Below are 19,915 nucleotides of genomic sequence, written 5' to 3' on the forward strand. Positions count from 1 at the left end.
CGTGCAAAGATGAGCAGATATACGATAGTGTTATTCTATGCATATAATATTAGTATAGAAATAATTCTATTTACCCTATTTTACTAATATTGCAAGTGTTGTATAGTTATACTCCATCATATATCACCATCGGCGGCTGTCGTTACTCTTTCTAGCTTCTCTCGGCCTCGTGAAAAAAAAAAAGTCGGGGGGCTCCACACTTTTCCCAGCGAGACTCCAGGAAAATCCCAATTGAGCGCGTCCTTGCATCAACTTGGGCCTCCGCAATTTCCAGTCCAGTTCCCCAGCGGCTCTCGGCTCCATTCCTTTTTTTTTTCCCTCGACTGTCTTCTCCGCTCGTTTTCTTCTTTTGTTTTTCCCCCACCATTATTATTTTATTTATTATTTTATTTTTCAAAATTTATTTCCTTTTTTTATTACCCTTTTTCCTTTTTTTCCCTACTTGTGACTTCCCCAGGCTGTTCTTCTCTTTCGGCGTTCTCGACTGTCCCCGTTCCCTCCCGACTCCCCCCAATTCGCCTTCCCGGTCCGCAGCCCCGACTCTCAACTGAGTTTCCCCCACACTCCGCCCATTCCCGCACTTTTTGGCCTCCCCTTCCCTCTTTTGCTGGTCTCTTCTTCCTTTTGTTCTCCTTCTACCTCCCCCTCCTTCTACACTACTTCCGGCTTCATCGCGGCTTCATATCAGTGCCGCGCACCACCTCTGCTGCACCCTGTTAGTCTCGCAAATTCCCACCGACTGTCCGAGCCGGTCTGAATTCTATACTCGGCATATGCAATACTGACGCGGGTTCTCTCCCATAAAATAGCCGAGCACGCCGCCTGGTAACAAACCCGCCGAACCGGACACGACAAAGAGAGACTCGTACCACTTTCACATTCTCTGCCTTTCCCAACTCTCCTCCCTCCCCCAAGTTTACACATTCCTGGTTTCCCCCCGCCTATTCAACCACAGGTAGATGGGATCTCGCAAACCGCCTGCAGTGTATCAACTCGAGTTTTCTCGCCCTGCCCCAGACCCGTGGGTCTGCGATATCTATAACCATGCGATCCAGTATCGCCTGCGCCCGGTGCCGGCGCAGTAAGATCAAGTGCGTCAATGCCGGCATCGACACCACCTGCCGGGCCTGCGAGTCCTCCGGCCGTGAATGTGTTTATCCCACCCCAGCGATTGGTGTGACCGGGAAACGGGATCTAGCAACTCTGGCTGAAGGAGATGACCGGAATGGTGATTGGGATGGTCCGAAACGCTCGCGCCCACGCAAGTCCATCGGCATGTCTGGCGCATCTCCCGGCTCCAAGGCGGGCCTGGATGCTTTGGACTCGTCGATTCTCACTACGAAAGTCTGGGAGGCGGTCTTTGATCTCTTCCAGTCGCATTTCGCTACTCTCCTGCCCTTCTTACACCCTGCGACTTTCCTCGGCCAGATCCGACTTCTTTCTACACCCCCGGTCCCACCGTCAGTCGCCCCGCTAGATGGTCAGGATGCACACAACCCGGCCCTCAAGACAGACCCGTCATCTTCATTGATTCCGCTCGGAGTCCTCGCGCTAACGGCTCGTTTCCATCCTCCCCTCGTGGCATTTCACTCACCGGCCTCACCCGGCCACTCTTCCAATCCTCTCGCCGCATCCGAATACTATGCGACAGCGTTGCGCAGCCGGCTGGCCGGCCTAGATGGCGCAAACCTCGCAGTACCCGATTTAGCTCGGGTACAAGCTCTGTTGATGTTGGCGCTGCACGAGTGGGGGATGTGCCGGGGAAAGAGTGCCTGGGTATATGTGGGCATGGCCATCCGGCTCGCACAGGCCATGGGCCTACCATTTGAATTGGAGAACGAATTCCCGTCGCGCGATGTTTCCCGGTCGTCGCCAGGCTTCAAGACCGAGGCGGACCACTTCGGTCTCACCCGCCGCGTGGAGCCCAAGGAACTTACCTCCGACGACATTATTGCACAGGAGACGAAACGTCGAACCTTTTGGGCTTGTTTCCTGTTGGACCGGTGCCTGAGCAGCGGCAAGTATCGGCCTCGGATGATCCGAGTCAAAGAGCTCGGAATCCAACTTCCGAGTGACAATGCTTTTGCCTTTGGCGAGCGTGTACGGACGGCCCGTCTGAATGAGCCGACGGCACGCCGTCCACAAAGCTTCGGTGCACAGGGTGTGCAAATCCCCAGCATTCGACAGAGCATTGGCGGGTTCGGTGATGAGAAGCTTCAGACTGCTAATGGCACTCCTGATAACAAGGCCTGGTCACCGGTCTCCCGGCGCAAGGATTCCAGTGAGGACGATGTTGATCGCTGGGAGGTTGGTGCTGAAGAGTCAGTGCTGAGTCGAGTGATTCGCATCATCCGAATCTGGGGAAGCATTGCTAAATGGTCGTGTGCTGGCGGTCGACGAACAGAGCAGTACCCGCCCTGGCACCCTGAGTCCCGCTTTGCGTCGCTGCGTATGCAACTGAACGAGTTCCAGGACAGCCTCTCCCGCAACCTACAGTACTCTCTGCGGAATACCGACACCCATATCATGTATAAGACCACCCTGGCCTCATATACCGTGATGCATGTCGTCTACTTCCTGTCTGTCATCGTCTTGCACCGCGCTTATATCCCATTCCTGCCTCTTCGCTGCAATGAGCCGGTGGGCCCATTGGATGAGCCACTGTTCCCCTCTGATAAAGTCAGCGGTCCTCCCGAGGCGTTCTGGCGTGATAGTGCTCGCGAGTTGTTCAAGGCTGCCCGCCAGATGGTCGACCTCGTGGTCACCTGCCAGGCTCGGGGTGCGCTCGTGGAAAGCCCGCTGGTCGGCTTCGCGATCTACAATGCCGCCTTCATTGGTGTATATGGTACGCACTTCCCCCACATGGATCCTGAGGGTCTGCTGGGTGTACGGTCACCCCCTCCGAGCCACGATAGCCACCAGCCTGGTGCTGCCCAAGCTCGCAAGGCACTTGATATCCTGCGTGAAATGCGACCCCGTCTGAAGATGGCTACTGGCTGGTTCCGCACATTGAACCGTCTGCACAGCTACTTCTCCAAAGTCAAGCGTGACTTCCGTCGGTATTCACGAAACAGGCTAGACAGCATGTCGGACGCATCAGATCATGGTCCCGCCAATGGTATGCGACCCATTCGTGAAGGCGGATCTGGCGGTGGCTTGGAAGAGTTCAGGCTGCTGGAGAAGCTGTTCCTAGACTTTGGTACGATCGAAGACCAGCTGCCAGAGTCTCTTGATGACGATGGTACCGCGATTGCCATCACCGGCGAGCCCATGCCCGAGCGGACTATGAACCTCAGCGACGCCGGCAGCAATGCCGTTAAGAGCGACGTCGACGGCAGCGAGATCTTTGACGGCGGTCGTCGCGAGTCCTGGGTCCCTATCAACAGCCCGGGTCTGCCACCGCCAGGTCACGAGGGCGACCGCCGTCCAAGCCTGCCACTCCCCAACAGCCGGCCGATGCCTTCGCAATCACCCTACTCCCTGCCCTCGCTGCAACAGCACCACCCGGATGGACCGATGTACACCTCCTCGCCACCCAGTCTGCCCAGCATCGCAGCAACCACTCAGTCACCCTCACAATATCTCACCGCAACAACCAACCGTCTGCAGCCGATCAACTCATGGCTCCCTTCGCGCCCAACTGCACCACCACCCCCATACCAGTCTCTGCCTCCTATCAACGCCTCCACTCCGAATGGCATGCCCGTCCTCCCACCCCCTGGCTCAGTCACTCAGCTCGCCCCCTCGCCCCCATTGACTTCCACTGAAGTTCCTGATACGAGTCTGCTGTCGACCAGTCTAGGTGGTGACGATGTGCTCGCCTTCTTGGATGGTTGCGAATGGGCACAGTTTTCGATGACTGCTCCATCTGAGGTGGGTATTCCCGCTGGCTGGTTGAGTACGGTCTGGGCACAGTTCGCCCGGTAGGCGTGCGCGCTACTTAGATGACCTTGTACTTTTATATTTCACGACTTTCCTTGACCTGTTTTTTCTTACCTGTTCCGTCCTGCCTTCCTCCTCATAACTCCCCCTCTCTCTCTCTTTCCACCTATCATGTCATCTTCCTTCCTCTCTATATTCACAATCGCGGGCGACTTTCATCAAAAATGCAGGACCGATAGGTTTCTTTGGGCCGGGGTTGTCACAGCGTTGCAGTGGGATATTACTCCCTTGAAAACCTCAGAAGCTAGTGTTGATGTCTAGCTATATCTGAGCGTTACTTTCTTCTTCGGAAAATTTGTTCATCTGTGATGGGGATCCATGTTCTTTCCCACTTCCTTCATCCGTTCTACCCGTTCCATCTGAATGGGAGTCGATCAAATGCTATCCTACTATACCATCCACTTCCCACTTTATCTCCGGGCCCCGTCCTACCATTTCCTTTACCTCTCATTGTTTTTCTTCGAGCGGAGCTACTGAATTGCCTAACCACGCAATCCCCCAGCCCCTCCTATACTGTTGGGTTGACCTGGTCTGGATTGATTGGGATGAAATAGGATGGACTCGGATGGGATGGGATGCGGCGTGATGTGATTGATTGATTGATTGATACCTTTGCGGGTCCGGTCGTTTTTACCTGGTCTTATTATTGTGATTGGTACCCGTCTTTTGGAACGAGTCCCTCCTTGTTTTCTTCTTTTGGATGTTATTACGAGCCATGGCGTTATGTCGAGTGTGTGTGTCTGAGTTTGTGTTCACCAATGGTTTTGGTTTTGGTTTTGGTTTGGTGCTTATGCTTGCGAGCCGTGAGCCCTTTTTTGATTACTTTTTAAACCTTTTTGGAATTGACATAAACCGAACTTCTTTAAGTCGGTTTCACCATATTATTTTTTTATTCTTGTGATCAATTTGTAGCAAGGGTACTACTATGTAATGATGTGTTGGTAAAGTTGGATGGACCTTGGTTTGATTATCGATTATCGTCGATGAATATGAGTCCAATATGTCCGGTCACTGGAGTAACTATACACAAAAACTAGTCCACGAGAACAACCATTTTCCCCTGTGCCTCATTATTCTCCATCAACCGGTGCGCTTCACCTATATCCTCAAACTTGAAAACCTTCCACGGCTTAACATTCAATTCTCCACTTGCAGCCATCTCAACGACATCTTGAAGAGGCACATCGGACAGGGGAAATTCAGGTGCCCCGAACGCAAAACTACCAAAGAAACTAAAATGAACACCACTTGCCATCTGCAGAAGGGGATTGAAATCTGGGATTGGGGCTAGGCCGCCCAGAAATCCCGCCAGACAAACTCTGCCACCACGGCGAACCATTTTCAAAGAGTCAAGGATGGTGCTGTTACCCACAAGCTCGAGAATCGCATCAAACTTTTCGGGAAGCTGTTCAGACAAGTTATGTTCTTCTTTCACCACTTTCTCCACGCCAAGGGCTATCAGTCCAGCAGCCCGATCTTCCACATTTCGAGTCGTCGCGATAACATGCACTCCAGCGTGAACCGCGAGATTAATAGCTGCCCTACCGAATGCAGAGGTCCCACCACGAATTAAAAGTTTTTGACCCTCCGAAAGCTCAAGGTTTCGGAACAGACAAGTCCATGCAGTAGCATACGATTCTGGGATCGCACCAAGCTGGTCCCAAGGAAGTTTTGAAGCTGCCGGACCGAGTGGCACAACATTTGAAACCCGGGCTTTGGTGAACTGCGCATAACTACCGCTAACAGTGCGTCCAAGACCACCCATGACAGTTGCAACGGGAGTTCCCTCTGCGAATTCACCGCCGGGACATGCGGACACTGTACCGACGCATTCGATGCCGCTGATAGGTACCCATTCGGCCCACTCGCCTTTTCGCATGTGCATTTCGGCATGGTTGACGCCGAAGGCTTTCACACGGATCACCACGTATCCGGGAGCTGGTTCCGGTTGGGGAACTTCTTTGATCACGAGAGACTCGGGTCCACCGAATTTTTCGATCACGATGGCCTTCATGGTGTACTGGAACTCTAATGACGGTAATAGAGATTGGGTCGGGGATTTTAAGAAAAGGTCAGAGAATATGTGATCTTGCAAATGTTTAAACTGGAAAGACATGGTCGTCTTGCCATATATTTGTATAGTGGTCGAGGTGAGTGTTTGACTCGATTTAGTCTGGTCTGACTTACGATTTGCATTATATATTGACTTGCCGTTCTAACCGTTCCTCTGTGAGTCTGAGTGGACTAGAAAGTAATTTGAAATGCTAGTTTGTTAAGTTTGCGTTGTTTGACGAAGCGCCACGTACAACGTAGTACATCTATTGCATGCGGTCAGACTTGCAGAAGAACTATTTCGTCGAAGTAGGGATGAGATCAAGCGCATCTAGCTACCTCAGGACCACCGAGTAATACAGTAGTTCGCGGGTTAGATGCGGGTGGGGTTAGATTGCGGGTTAGCGTGCGGGTTAGTCTCCGGGTTAGTCTAAGACCCACAAACTCGAGTCACGACTCACAATCGCCCAATTCCGATGATTATCATCTCCGACATTTGATTGGAGCCAAAGATGTAGCGATGGATGGGGAAAAAGTAAAAACCAAAAAGGAAATGGTCATCTGCAGGATTCAAACCTGCAGTCACGGATGAACGCCCCTAGAAGAGCCCGGATCCTGCGTCTGGTACACTCGTCGCTGCAATACCAAGGGTGCGCCTCTACCATCAGGCCAAGGATTTTGTTGAAAATACAGAGGTTGCGACCAATCATAACCTTGGAATGTTTTCACTTTGCAGGGTTAGTCTGCGGGTTAGCGTGCGGACTAGCGTCCTAGCAAGCAATTTTGTTGGTGGTTCGGACACCGTCATTACTTTACTACCAGATACTCGATAATCTCTGAGGACTCAGCGAGGGTTACTCACCCGAGAGTCGCGAGGTCTTCCATTTCATTTTATTCCTAGCCGATGTTCACTTCGTAATCGCTTGCTAGAAATGATTTCGACAGGAGGGTCCTCAATCGATATACGGGTTTACCCGCAATATTGCGACTGTCTGAGTCGTATGCGCGGGTCTCTTTATTATCGCTTACAGAATCACAGTCTTTTTCATTTGTCTCGAAGAGGCTCTTCTAAAATCTGTCTCTTCGGCTCTTGGCTACTGTTTTGTGTCGTTCTAGAATATTTTGACTGTTATGTTTTGACTACTCGTTATTAGATTTTCTGAGCCCCTTTCAACTATCACATATTTGATGGTGAACTCAGTTTGACGAGGCGTTTATCACTTTTGAAAGTTGCACGAGCATTCGTTTCAGTCTTCGATTTAGCTCGCAAGATAAGGATAGAAGTAGCCTATACTAGAAAAAATCCCTCAATGCATGAGAATTGATTCTTTTTGTTGCAGCTAGAGATGGTAATAGCACAGTGATCCAGCCAAACAGCAACTTCGAAAGCAGAAAATAAAAGCAAGATCGAATCATTCTTCCAAACGAGGACCCCGCAAATCTCGGTCAGCCATAATAACCCTCCAATCATCTTTCAATTCACTATCTTAGATCAACCACTAAGCTGCTCCAAGAAAGAGATGACCTCTTCAGCAACCTCCTCAGCATGGCTCTCCGACGCAAGATGACCAGCATCAAGAAACTTGACCTGTGCTTGAGGGAGATCCTTCTTAAACGCTTCAGCCCCGGGGGGAATAAAAAAACATCGTTCTTCCCCCAGACAGCCAAGAGTGGTATTTGAGAAGACCTGAAGTATTCTTGAAACTTTTCATAGATCGCAACATTGCTCTGATAATCCATAAAAAGATCGAGTTGAACATCCTTGTTGCCAGGACGTTCCATCAGCGCGTAGTCCAACGTGTAAGATTCTGGTGCAATGCTGCTGGCATCGATTGTCCCATTAAGGTACTGGAACTTCGTCATGTCATATGTTAACATTGCATCGGCCATTTTGGCTCGATCCTCTGCAGAGTTCTCGCTTGCCCAGAACTCCTGTATAGGACCCCACACGTCGCCGAATCCCTCCGTATACGCGTTCCCGTTTTGAGAGATGATGGCTTCAATAGCGTCCGCACGCCGGAGCGCTAGACGAAGACCAACCGGGGCACCGTAGTCAAAGATGTAAATCGAGAATTTCGAAAGGGACATGGCGTCTACAAACTCCTCAAGCGTGTCGGTGAGCGTCTCGAATGAATATTTGAACCCTTCTGGTACTTCCGTGAAGCCGAAGCCTGGAAGATCCGGGGCGACAACACGGTGTGTGGTAGCAAGGAGAGGAATCAATTTCCTATATTGATGGGACGAGGAGGGAAAGCCGTGAAGAAGGAGGATTGTTTTCTTTGGAGTACTTCCGCTGAGTTCCCGGTAGAACATGCTCACACGGCTGTTCGGTAAACTGATTCTCTTCAGTTGGGTAGACATGGTGAGGTAGTTCGAAAAAAGGTCCTAAAGACTTTTTATCCAAGATGAATGAGTCTTATGGTATGTATTTGTGTTGTCAACAGAGAGGAGTAAATTTGTAAGATAGGTGAGGTAACAACAGCTGGGTAATAGAATGTTCTCAGAAGTCAGAATGATTACACTTGGCGGTCATCCCTCTGGTTTATATATTCTCTCAAGGAGCAACCGCAATACCTACCGTCACCGTGCCGCAGCACTTTTCACAGATCTTCTATCTCTTTACTAATCTACATCTATGGATGATGGGAGAAAGTGGGGCCAGAGAGAGAGAACTGACGTCAGGCCTGATCCGTACACGCTAATCCGCACGCTAACCCGCACGCTAGTCCGGTCATGCCTCCGCCTTAGATAGCTACATCTATGGTTGGTAGTTATCACGGCCCTAGTCTGCTATCATTTAATTGCATTACGCTCAGACTCTGCGAAACGAGAATTTGTTTTCCAAATCCATTAGCTCATATACATACAGGTTTACAACTCTTCGTGTTAGTAATATGGAAGAGTCTCGAAACCCTGGGCGGCTTTCGCATTTTCGAGGAGCCGAATATTGTTAGAAGAGGAGCTCAGAACCCATCCTTAAACAAATTCCGCGAATAGATCTCCTATTTCTATCTTAAGGCTCATTTACATGAGATTCTCACTAATGTAAAAGTCCTGCGCTGGCAAAGTCACTGGTGGGTGAGGAGAGTACAATGCGGCTATGTACTTTCCTGAGATCCCCAGCTACCATGTTAGTTCTCTATATTTGCAGGATATCACGAACACCCAAAAGCTTACTTACCGGCTATAGACCAACGCTTGCTAAACAGCCAGAGTATTTGTATCATTCTGTCTGCCCTTTCCTTGTATTGTGGTTCACCCTTCTGCTTCCAGAGTCGTAATTCTATTACTGCGGTCTGGTATAGAGCATATGGCACGAAAGGCGACAGCATGAATCGTTTGTTTTCGTCTTGTGCCATGCCAAAAATGTAATCGGAAATTTCTGCCATCTTCGCAGAAAGCTGTTCCATAGCGAACAGAGGAGTATTTTCATCGAGGGTTCGGCTCTGCGAGCGAAGCGAGGGAGCTGCGTATAGTGTAAATAGGGAGCTAGCCATGCGGATAAAACCTGTTAGAACTCCTATGGATGAATATTATGGAAAGTCAGAAAGGAAAAGTCACCTTATGCAGGTCGACAGAGCTCCGCAATAGTTACTGAATTGGACTTCTTCCTCGATCAAGAGCGGTAGAAATGAGAGCAGTGTCCGTGCAAGTTGTGTTGCCTCCTCTTCGTGGAAGTGTACGTCCGAAATAGGACTGAAAACATGACGAACAACCCTTCCAACGAGATGTGCCACCTGGCATTCCCGTGCAAATTGGCCTAACCTGAAGAGCGCAGGTGTGGCAATGGTCGGTTTGATATATGGTAGAGGCTGTCTCACCGTGTTAGTTAAAAGGGGTGATATGTCTCCGAATGACCCCAAGACAACTGAAACGCAATACTAACCTCCAATGAAAGAGGTCCATCATCAGGAGGTAAAGGGTCCTCCTCGCCAGCATCCTCACTATTGAAGATTGCATCACCATTATAGAGATTGATGAATCTTTTCAGCTTCGTCAGCACCCCTCTCAACGACCACTTAATTGTCACGGCCAAACTTCATAGTATTGCGGTAATAGTGCCTCACTCTTATACGTACCTATCGAGATTGTGGACTGCCCACCAGGTCCTTCTTTCCTCGGCGACTTCATTCTCGATTTCTGAAAGTGGCTGAGATCGGATTTTGTGCAAACCGAGATTGCGGGCCGCTCTCGCACAAGACGCCATGGATATGGAAGCAGCTGGGTAAATTCCATGACCCACTTCATAAAGCACTATCAAGAGCATACTTTGAATTGCTTCTATGGATAAGCAACCCACCATTTCCAGCTGATTAATACCTGTCTTAACAAGAACATAAAGCGACGATAGCATGCTACCGTTCGAAGGCGAAGGGTTTTGTTGGGCTAAATGCATGCATAGGCATAGCGTGGTAAAGCCTAAATCCGCAGACGTGGACACGAACAGGCTAGGTAGGCGCTCGTAAAACTTCTTTTCAGATAGAATTGCCAGCTTGAAATGAGTCGAGCTGAAGTAAGTGCGAGACATCTTTCGTGTCTTGTCCACAGAGCCAAGGGCGCTCAGAGCATTCGTCCGGAATTGAGCGATGACCGTAGCCGCCCACGGTTCCTATAAAGAGAGTGATTAGAAAAGTGAGATGACCCGGCAAGAAGAGCAGAAATACCGAGAGTACTGCGGGGCTCTCAGAAGCAAGATTCGGTGTCGTCGCGGAAGTGAAGGTGCCCTCGTCGTAAACGCAAACCCGCTTCAGTCTGGTATTCATTAGAGCCCAGCCGCTGGAAACCGAAGAAGGGTTTGAGGAATATTTGGCCATCATTTACCGTGCACAGGAGGAACAACTGGGTACCGCTCTATCACACCTCCTTTTGCCAGTATTGCATGCGTTGCATGCGTGCGTAGGAGAGCGAGGTTTTTGTAGCGTGATTTGTTCCATGCTTTGTGAGATTTGACTGCTAGGACGGCTTGTCTCGAGCTGGATCAAATTTCTTTTTAAATCTGTTTCAATTCGCTCGATATGTTACCTGTTGAGCGGTCTTTAAGATAACTTCCACACCAAGGAGCTAAATGGAGTTGGATTAAAAGAGGAGTAGCAGAGGACTTGTGGCACCCTCAGCGAATGGTGGATCTCTCCGCCTTGCGATCGGAGCACGCTAAACTGTGAATAGCCGCCTTCGACTACGCAGACCACATGGCACTCCAGTGGATTTTATCGATTATTCAGATTAGGAAACCTATTTTTCGATTACAAAGCCATGGACAATTGGACGAAAACAACTTTGATTGCAAAAAATGCTCTACGCAGAGGTTGCTCGTTCTATGTGAGCTCCTCAGGGCACCCGGTGGATTTGATCTGAGGTTTCCGGGAATACGAAGACTTCCCCCTTAATCGCACTTTTGTGATATATACTGTTCATCATCTTTCTTCCCATCCCTTTCCTCTTTACTTTTTACTCTTTATTCTCATTCCTGACTTGCTTTGATAGCCACAATATTTCTCACGGCTCATTGGTGTATCGGCTCTCGTCGGGATGACATAATCAACTCGGCATCCCGCGGCATGCCTCAAGTCCAAGTTACGGCCGAGTTCTGTACGAAAGCATGTATACCCGCTTCACTGATCCCAATCCTTTCCACCGTGATTTTAGACATGTGTTAGATTTTTGCTTCTAAAATAGAGGATTATGGCTCCACATTCACCAATACAACTAATTCCACTAATCCCTATCTATACGATACGGCCCATGTGAGCGAGTTACTCAAACGCAAGCGTCGCATGCGCGGCATCAAATCGTGTTTCCCTTGTCGACATCGCAAAGTTCGGTGTGATGGGAGTTTGCCGTGTGTGAGCTGTGTGAAAAGGGGCCATCCTGAGCTTCGTCGTTTACCGGGACGAGGCAATGATCTATCTTATTGAGGGGTCTAGTCCGCAAGAGGAGAGGTTGAGGTATGTGCTAGGTGTTGATCTGGGTGTCATATGAGACAGAATAACTTCAGATTGATTGAAATTATTGTGCGATGGATACTGAAATATGTCCAGCGAGGAGAAGGAGTCTGGACATGGCCCAGAGCATTTTGAGGAATAACCTAGACATAAATAGTGCATGGATTCTCATGGGTAAATATCTCAGGTCTTCCAATTGAAGAACATTGCTAATCCTAAATCCAGGCGCAACTATGCGTCTTGCACAAAGTATCGGATTACATGAGGAGAATCTATCACACGAATCCACAAGCTCTTCACTAGATCACTACCACCGCAGAAGACTCTGGTATATACTCGTGAACTCTACCTCCCTCGCTATTCTCATAATAAGAACCGAAACAATCCACCACGCCGCCGAAGCAGTCGAAAGTTTCCTAGACATGCACCACCTCTCATCAAACGTATGTCGGTCATGGGCCTTCGTACAGAATGCCGTATGTTGTGCGTTTACATTACGCAGTTTCGGTGCCACGGGGGCTGAAGGTGAATATGCGGATCTTAAGGGAAGATCGATTTGTGTTTTGGAAAGGGAGGAGCGGATGTCGGAGTGGGAGGATGCGGATACGAATGTTAGGTGTTTTGGGCCTTATTCGAGGGCTTTAGGGGCTTTGAGGGATTCTAGTGAGGGAGGAAGGGTTTTGGGGTGAGGGGTTGAATGTTGATGTTGATTTTGGGCATCCCGAGAAGGGTGGCTCAGATACGCAGCAAAAAACCACCATAAACATTACAACACGTATATATAATTTATAACCAAGACATGAGATCAACGTAAGAAAAAACAGTCAATAAATTAAAGAAAAGGGTATATTCCCAAAATCAAACGAAATAGCGTAGTGCAGAGTGTTTATTGCCGCCTGATGACTCGAAGAGTCATTTAGAAGAACCTGGTAAACAATATTAGCCACACGCCCCGGACAACCAAGTATGGATAATTGTGGGTTAAGACGTACCAAGCAGCGAGAGCGATAATCAGATACATCATCATGAGGAGAACGCCTTCAAGCCAGTGAGATTTGCCGTCTCCGATGAGGTAGTTGACCTGCAAGAAGAGCTGTTAGCAAACAGAGATTGGGGTGTTATGTGGGGTCCAAGGTGGGGATCATACCAAAAGCACAGACACAAAGAGCAAGATAATCTCGAAACTGTCAAAGTTGAGAGTCTGCAAGAGAGAAACAGTTAGCATCCCACAAACACAAAATCAAAACGGCATCCCAAGATGCGGGCACCTACCATATCATCCACACCCATGATCCAACCCAAAACAACAATAAACGGCAAAACCAACAGCGCAATCTGCATACTCGAACCCACAGCAACACCAATCGCCAAATCCATCTTATCCTTACAAGCCACCGTAACAGCCGTAGCATGCTCCGCCGCGTTACCAACAATAGGCAACAGAATCAACCCAACAAAAGTCTCACTAATATTACCCGTCGCAGTCAAAGCATCAATCGAGTCAACCATGAACTCAGCGCAAACAGCCACCAAAGCAGTCGAAAGACCCAGCGTAGCCATAGCGACCCAGATATGCAACTGCGGCTGCTCGGGCTCGTCGTCTGCGTCTTGGAGGTTGACTTCAGCGGCGTTGGAGCCGCCCATTGTGCGGGCGGTCATTTTCCCGATTTGCGCAATGCCGCGGTTGGCGTCGCCGGACTTTTTGGAGCGTTTTGCGACTTTTTTGGATGGCTCGTTATACATGTCTGTGTGGGATTTGAGTTGGAAGAAGAGGTAGCAGCCGTAGACGATGAGTAGGAGGACGGAGGTTCCTGGATAGTGATGGTTAGTATTGAAGATAGCGTGGGTGTGATAGCTGCTTAAGTGTGGGTGGGAACTTACCTCGCGAAAGAGGAGCCGTATTCTCCTTATTCCCATCAGACCACTTATGGAACGCAGTAGGAATAATCAAACTAGCCACAGCCAGTGCCAAAAGACTAGCCGCAGTCTGCGCAACGACGACATTGAAATGCTGCTCAATGCGGTTCACACCACCAAAGAAGAAACACATGCCCATGACCAGTAGCAAATTAGACAAAATACTACCAATCAGCGAGGTTTGCACGATGAGAACCTCCTTCTTGACCAGCGCGATAATAGCAACGATCAACTCGACCGCATTGCCGAACGAGGCATTGAGCAATCCACCAATCGTCTCACCGGTTCGCAGGGCAATTTCCTCAGTCGCATAACTCAGCATCGCGGCGAGCGGGATAATCGCGATGAAGTTAACAACGAAGATAGCGATAGGATTCGCCTTTACCACGTGCAATGCGATACCCACAGGCGCAGCGATAATAAGCACGTTGATCCATGAATTGAATACCGTCGCGCGGATCTGGCTGGCCACCGTGAACTTGGGACCCTCGAGGGGCTTTTCGTCATCTGGCTCAGGCACAGACGTTTCTTGCTCTTTCTTATGGCCGAACTTGCCAAAGAATCCCTTGCGCTGACGCGCCTGGGTTCCGGTTGTGTCCACGCTCGCAGTGCCGTTACCCTCGATTTCGGCTTCGAGGTCTAGTTCCCGCACCGTGGACTTGTCTGCCGTGTCGTTGATGGGTTCTTGACTGAGATTGGATGCGGCGGGCTCGTAGCTACCGGCCGATTCAGGTGGGAATGTGCCTGAGTAGGCGGGACCTTCGAGATCGCCGTTGAACTCGGCGCGGCGCCGTTGATCTTGCGAGAGACGGAGGTCGCCCAAGCTTCGGGAGTGGGGGGCTTGATCTTCTAGTTGGACGGAGTTGGTGCGCTGAGGGCGCCGGCGGAATTTCTTAAAGGGGTTGTGCGAGGATGGCTCGCCATCTTGGTCGTACCAGGCGAGATTGCGGGCCTGACGGCGGTAGATATCTATGGACATTGTTTAGAGGGGGATGTTGATGGGATTTTAGGAGTCGTAGAGGAATGGTAGTTGCGATAGACATGCTGGCAGGTTGAGGATAAATAGGGTAGCTTGGGACTCACGCATTATGATCGATGAGTGTCGGGTTGTACGTGGGAGTGATAGGTCCTAAATTCGAAGCAACAATGAGGCTCCAAATAGATCTGATCCGGGTGTCAGTCTTTGATAAGATCCGAAACAGCCACCAGCCTCAATGCAAGTTTGACAAGGGAGTTCATGCAAAGAGCAAAGGCACCGGCTTTCATATCAGGTTTTTGATCACCCTCACTCAGCCTGCGCCTTAGCAGATGCGCCAGCCACGGCTAGCTTGTAAAATGAGGCGTAGCCGCGCGGTTCCTCTAACGGTGAAAGCCACGTACGTGAGATGAATATTTCCAAAATTAAACTGCCATACAGCTTCCAGAAGAGAGGCGAATAGTGGCGAGTGACAGAGTCCTGAAGATGCGAATACGGGGCTCGCGAGGTGGCGCAGTCCAGGCAGCCACAGGGTGGAAAAGGGTGAAAGAATTATGAGAATAATAGTAAGAAAAGGCGGGGACTATGAACAAGAACGATGCGGATGCTTTGTGCGATTCTGAAAATTGTGTCTGTGTCCAGAAATCCCAGCTCTGGGGGTTGTGGAAGAGATCAAGCAAGGGAGGGGAGGGACGTTCGCGTTGGCGAGAAGTCAACAAAGCAGCGAGCGGCGTGGCACGAAAGGAGTGTGGTGGGAGCAAATAGTGCAGCCGTAAGCAAAAAGGAAAAACACAAAGGGAGAGACAGGAGCCCGAGGAGAAAGGCAATGACAAGGCCGCCCAAATGATATGATTTCAAGATGATGGAAACGCTCAGGGTTAACTTTTGGCCAAATCTTCAATAATTCAGCACAGCCACATTCGTGGGACCCAGGGGCCGATCGCAAGTTCCCGCTGTGTACGAAGTACGCTTGGCAATGGAATAGTGATTCCCAAGAAGGAGCGTTTGGTATAAAGTCGTGCGACCGGAGAATAATCAATTGATCCTAGTCAGTTAGTTTTCAAACTCGAGGACCACGACGGGAATATAATGTGTAATGCAGCTTAGGCCGTGGTCATAATTCTGGTGATGATGATGGTGGTGCTGATGAGTTGTCATTTCCTTAGGGGTGACCCCCCTTAGGCGAAACACGGGCGTCACCACGGAAGAACCAAGGAAACCCAAGCGAAAACAAGCAGGCGAAGAAAGGCTTCGGCTGGGGAAGCTTTGGCTGCGTGAGCTTATGGTTTCTTGGCAGCATGTATCACCACCATCATCATCACGTCCGCCGTGTCTCGTTTCCTATGATCCTCCGCCATGTCAAGGTGAGATCTTCATGTAGCACCAATGATCATGATGGCCAGCACCAGGATGCTCAAACAGCACAGACGATCAAATAATGTCTCGAGTGTGGCACATTGGAGCACACCGGCCAAGCAGGGATCCACCGTAGAATTGCTGTAGAATCCCGCAGGGAGGGAGATGATTGGACTGGGTAGGGACCATAGCCCGCTCTTGGCAGCACCCAGCAAACGAATCGCCGAATCATAAACGAGCGTAACATCACATCGGGTCTGGAGCGCCACAAAACCCCTGTTCAATTTCTGAGCTCTGACACTGACGTTTGTTGGCACAGGCAGAGGAGAAGGTAACGGCCGTAAGAAACACTCGCGTCTGCAAGCAGTCACGTGTTACCCCGGTCGGGTATCCTCTGCGAGGTCCATTCAGTACTGGTCACTGTCAGAAACCAAACTGGGCATCATGCACGTTTGCAAATCATGGCAGCAGCCACAGACAGGGCCATGATGAGGCTTCCGTGCCCAAATCGGGTCGATGTGCTGTCGACAGATAGTCGGGTACGTCGGTGGCTGGTCAGCCTGTGAGATGCCAATGATGGAGGGCGATCACTGGGGAAGAGCCACATCGATACTGGAATAATGGAAAGTTGAGTCGTGGCCTGAGAACTGAGGACTTCAATGTCGGTGAGGCCTCATAAGTCTCCAGGGCTCCAGCTGCAATACTGACTCGATAACCCATTGCATCGGGTCTAAATAGACCTCAACTCGCAAGATAGTGCCTGCTTAGGTTAGTAGTTCGTAAAGTGTAAGCACTGGTTCAGTCTTTTTTTCAGCTCAAAGGCCCATCAGCCTCTCAAGTCTTCATAGATTTCCTCCATAAGGAAAGGCCAGGGGCGGAGTGTTAGTAGGCACCAGGCACAGGGAGGAAAAAGAAAGAGTAAGCGCCAGATGACGAGGCCCCGGGGGGTTTTGTCCTTTTTGATTTGGAAAGAAGAAGAGCCTCCTCTGTAATGTTTGTTGTGAACCCGGGTTGAGGGTTACGGGTTGCGGGTTTACTGACGAGTATATTATTCCTGCTGCCTGCAGCGGGGAATGGGCCACTGGGCTTGATTTAAGCGCCTTGTTTGCTTGCCACTTATGCCTCGTGGGTGCATATTTCAAACAATCTGGTCCTGAATTCATGAGGTCGTAGGGCTGGATTTCTATTCTTGGCACGCCAAAGGGGCAGGTCACTGCACTGCAGGGGGAGTTGCTTGAAGTTGAAGTGGAGGTTGTTATCCGGTCGGAGGATAGCTTTTCTTCACTCCCAAGACCATCTGCTTGAATATTGTTGTTACTATCAGTTGAGTCACGAAGAAAGTAATGTAAGGGTCGGTAGTGGTGACTGGCGAGGAGAGAGATAGCCGAGTCTGTGGTTGCCGGTAGGGCTGAAGCATACGTAGGGCTGCACGACCCGCCCCCATTCTACCCACCTCCAGGCTATTTCTTAATGTTCTTAGTATGGCTCCATAGATTCAGCAACTAGAATAAACCTTTTCTTTACTTTAGTCCCTCAATTGGCAATGATTCATCATCGATACTAGATATTTCTTCACTAGTATTGATTCCTGTTTGCTTGGAGATTCTCGCACTTCGGGACTGCTACTTTCATGCGATGTCCGAAGACGAGCCTACACCAGCCTCCATTCCATCCTGGAACTAGACTAGGGCCTTTTCTTTTTGGGTTCGTGCTATAACATAGTCTTGAATGGATCTTGGTCTGCTGGACGAAAGGCTTTTTAATGCTCCGTTGACTTTCGAATCAATAATCCCGAGCTGTTTTTAACCATTTACAGGGAAACGTTACAAATCGTATGATCTGGAAGAGCCAAACGATGATAACAGCAGAGAACATTCAGGTAAGGACCTGCGAAAGTTATGCAGTTTTCGTGGATTTCCAGTTGGCCGAAGAACTACCGTCATCTTCGATACAGTTGAAACACATTAATGCATTTTAATTCGTGCGAACCTCAAACCATGAAAGGTTTAGCTGATAAATGAGGTGTTGACATGTTGGCATTCTTGGAACTAAATAACTGACGAGCTTACAAGAATTTTTGAGTGATTTCTTTGTGGGAGCTGGGAGACGTAAAGCCAAGGCCTGGTTCTCCGAAGAACTAGCGAAAATATATGTCTGAGATCAGACCATCGGGAGTTTCCATGTTGCACGTACGAATCAAACCGGGCTAGATGGTCAGTCAAATCCGAAGAAACTGAGTGCCTTTTAGTCTTTGACAGCTACTTCAGAGTAATGGCCTTCGTAATGGATCTTTAATGCCTGCCCCCTAGTATCTCCTGACCGAGCTTTACTGTAGATACGATAGACAACTACCGAACCTAGCCCGCTAGGTAACCAAACATGGATGACATGGGATATGGATCGATTCTCCGATACTTAATAATGGACTATTTGCTATGCATATACCGGTATTGGCTGTGGTCCACGGGCTTCCATGGTGGAGGTTGGAGGTAGCATGTCATGCAGGTTCAAACCCATCGGCAAGTAAGTACTGTAAATGATCACTACCTCCCGAGGACAATCGAAATTCATCATTATACCCATTAATCATTGTCTGATTGAGATCGCAGTCGACTTGAATGATGCTACTCACGAAGTAAGCTGAGTAAAGTCCGATATGTCTACCTACCACCATCGCGTCTTGTCTCACATAGTACCTATTTTGTGAGTTAAAACAGCGGCAAAAGCCTAAGATTATCTCTTTTCTCGAAGCAAATTAACTCAAAGTACTAACTCTCTCACTACATCATACAGTAAACACCCCTTAGCCCTCCCATCTCCAAAACTATGCACCCGTCCACTACGTCAAATCCAACCATCACCTCCCGCCACGATCTCCATAACCCCTGGAGCAAACCAACGCTAAAAAGCTTGGTCTACAACATAGAGCATACACTTCCGGAGTCTCGCTATAATCACCCCCGAATATGACGGAATGGATAGACTATGTACGTCGAAATATAAGTGACAGCCCGTCCTGGGTCATTCTGCATGCAGCCCTTGCCGTCCCGATCGTCAGGGGTAAGTGATAGTCCGTAGCTATGGAGTACATAGTTGCGTGATCGTCTTGCCGACGGAAGGATGAAAGTTATATGTATTGTCTCTGTGGGCTATGTGGATTGCGCGATTCTTATCTAGTATCAACGAAGTCGATGATCTTGTTCTACAGCGTAGATTTGCAGCATATGGAGGGAAGAGGAGCCTGATATGCCGGCTCATCACTGGTGTAGTCAGTATCGAGGTGGTCCACACTGAGGCGAGAGTTGTCTCCCTATGACCCACTGACTCGATGATAATGGTCAAAAATGGGTTTGACTTCCTCTATTTGGTCCATTGAAGAGTACGGGAAAAGGGTCAGCCAACTGAGTACGCGCTGACGGTTGGTGAAATTTTGATCATACCAATCGTCGAGCTCATGGGTTCGATCAATGACCCGAGTCGAGGAAAAGTGTCTGCCTGCTTGAAAGTCTCGTCGTGGTGGGATGGGAGACTATTATTGACCTGAGATTGTCTGGGGCACGGACGTGGAGCCCATACAGTGAGTGACCTCGCATTCCTCGCATTCTCGGGATGGACACACGTTGATACGGCTCGGAGAAATAATCTAAGAATAAACATGGCTAATGCATTCCAACGTCAATTGTTTGAGTTTCATTGTTTTGCGTGGCAGTCAAGCAAGAATGTTTATGAC

At 49.4% G+C, this 19,915-nt stretch overlaps 5 protein-coding genes across 5 annotated transcripts; 1 reads left to right on the plus strand and 4 right to left on the minus strand.

Annotated features, from left to right (window-relative positions):
- Window positions 1–1,044: 1,044 nt before the first annotated feature.
- On the plus strand, window positions 1,045–3,927 carry N7473_011457 (putative C6 transcription factor; the record flags this gene model as incomplete). The annotated part of the gene is made up of 1 exon (XM_057157396.1): window positions 1,045–3,927. One exon carries the CDS (start codon window positions 1,045–1,047, stop codon window positions 3,925–3,927), a length of 2,883 nt encoding a protein of 960 aa, XP_057003246.1.
- A 1,048-nt stretch (window positions 3,928–4,975) lies between these two features.
- N7473_011458 (uncharacterized protein) lies at window positions 4,976–5,956 on the minus strand (the record flags this gene model as incomplete). The annotated part of the gene is made up of 1 exon (XM_057157397.1): window positions 4,976–5,956. The coding sequence occupies one exon, from the start codon at window positions 5,954–5,956 to the stop codon at window positions 4,976–4,978; it is 981 nt and encodes a 326-aa protein (XP_057003247.1).
- Window positions 5,957–7,486: 1,530 nt separating this feature from the next.
- N7473_011459 (alpha/beta fold hydrolase) lies at window positions 7,487–8,355 on the minus strand (the record flags this gene model as incomplete). Its single annotated transcript, XM_057157398.1, has 2 exons — window positions 7,487–7,582; window positions 7,639–8,355. The coding sequence occupies 2 exons, from the start codon at window positions 8,353–8,355 to the stop codon at window positions 7,487–7,489; spliced, it is 813 nt and encodes a 270-aa protein (XP_057003248.1).
- A 663-nt stretch (window positions 8,356–9,018) lies between these two features.
- Window positions 9,019–10,757, minus strand: N7473_011460 (fungal specific transcription factor domain-containing protein; the record flags this gene model as incomplete). The annotated part of the gene is made up of 7 exons (XM_057157399.1): window positions 9,019–9,104; window positions 9,176–9,483; window positions 9,556–9,806; window positions 9,881–9,977; window positions 10,074–10,248; window positions 10,315–10,603; window positions 10,659–10,757. 7 exons carry the CDS (start codon window positions 10,755–10,757, stop codon window positions 9,019–9,021), a joined length of 1,305 nt encoding a protein of 434 aa, XP_057003249.1.
- Window positions 10,758–12,852: 2,095 nt separating this feature from the next.
- On the minus strand, window positions 12,853–14,940 carry N7473_011461 (hydrogen/calcium exchanger domain-containing protein; the record flags this gene model as incomplete). Its single annotated transcript, XM_057157400.1, has 6 exons — window positions 12,853–12,862; window positions 12,929–13,017; window positions 13,084–13,137; window positions 13,209–13,747; window positions 13,818–14,822; window positions 14,937–14,940. The coding sequence occupies 6 exons, from the start codon at window positions 14,938–14,940 to the stop codon at window positions 12,853–12,855; spliced, it is 1,701 nt and encodes a 566-aa protein (XP_057003250.1).
- Window positions 14,941–19,915: the final 4,975 nt, after the last annotated feature.

Source organism: Penicillium subrubescens, assembly GCF_028828155.1.
Source record: "Penicillium subrubescens strain IBT 31985 chromosome Unknown utg000010l_segment0_segment0, whole genome shotgun sequence".
NCBI lineage: Eukaryota > Fungi > Ascomycota > Eurotiomycetes > Eurotiales > Aspergillaceae > Penicillium > Penicillium subrubescens.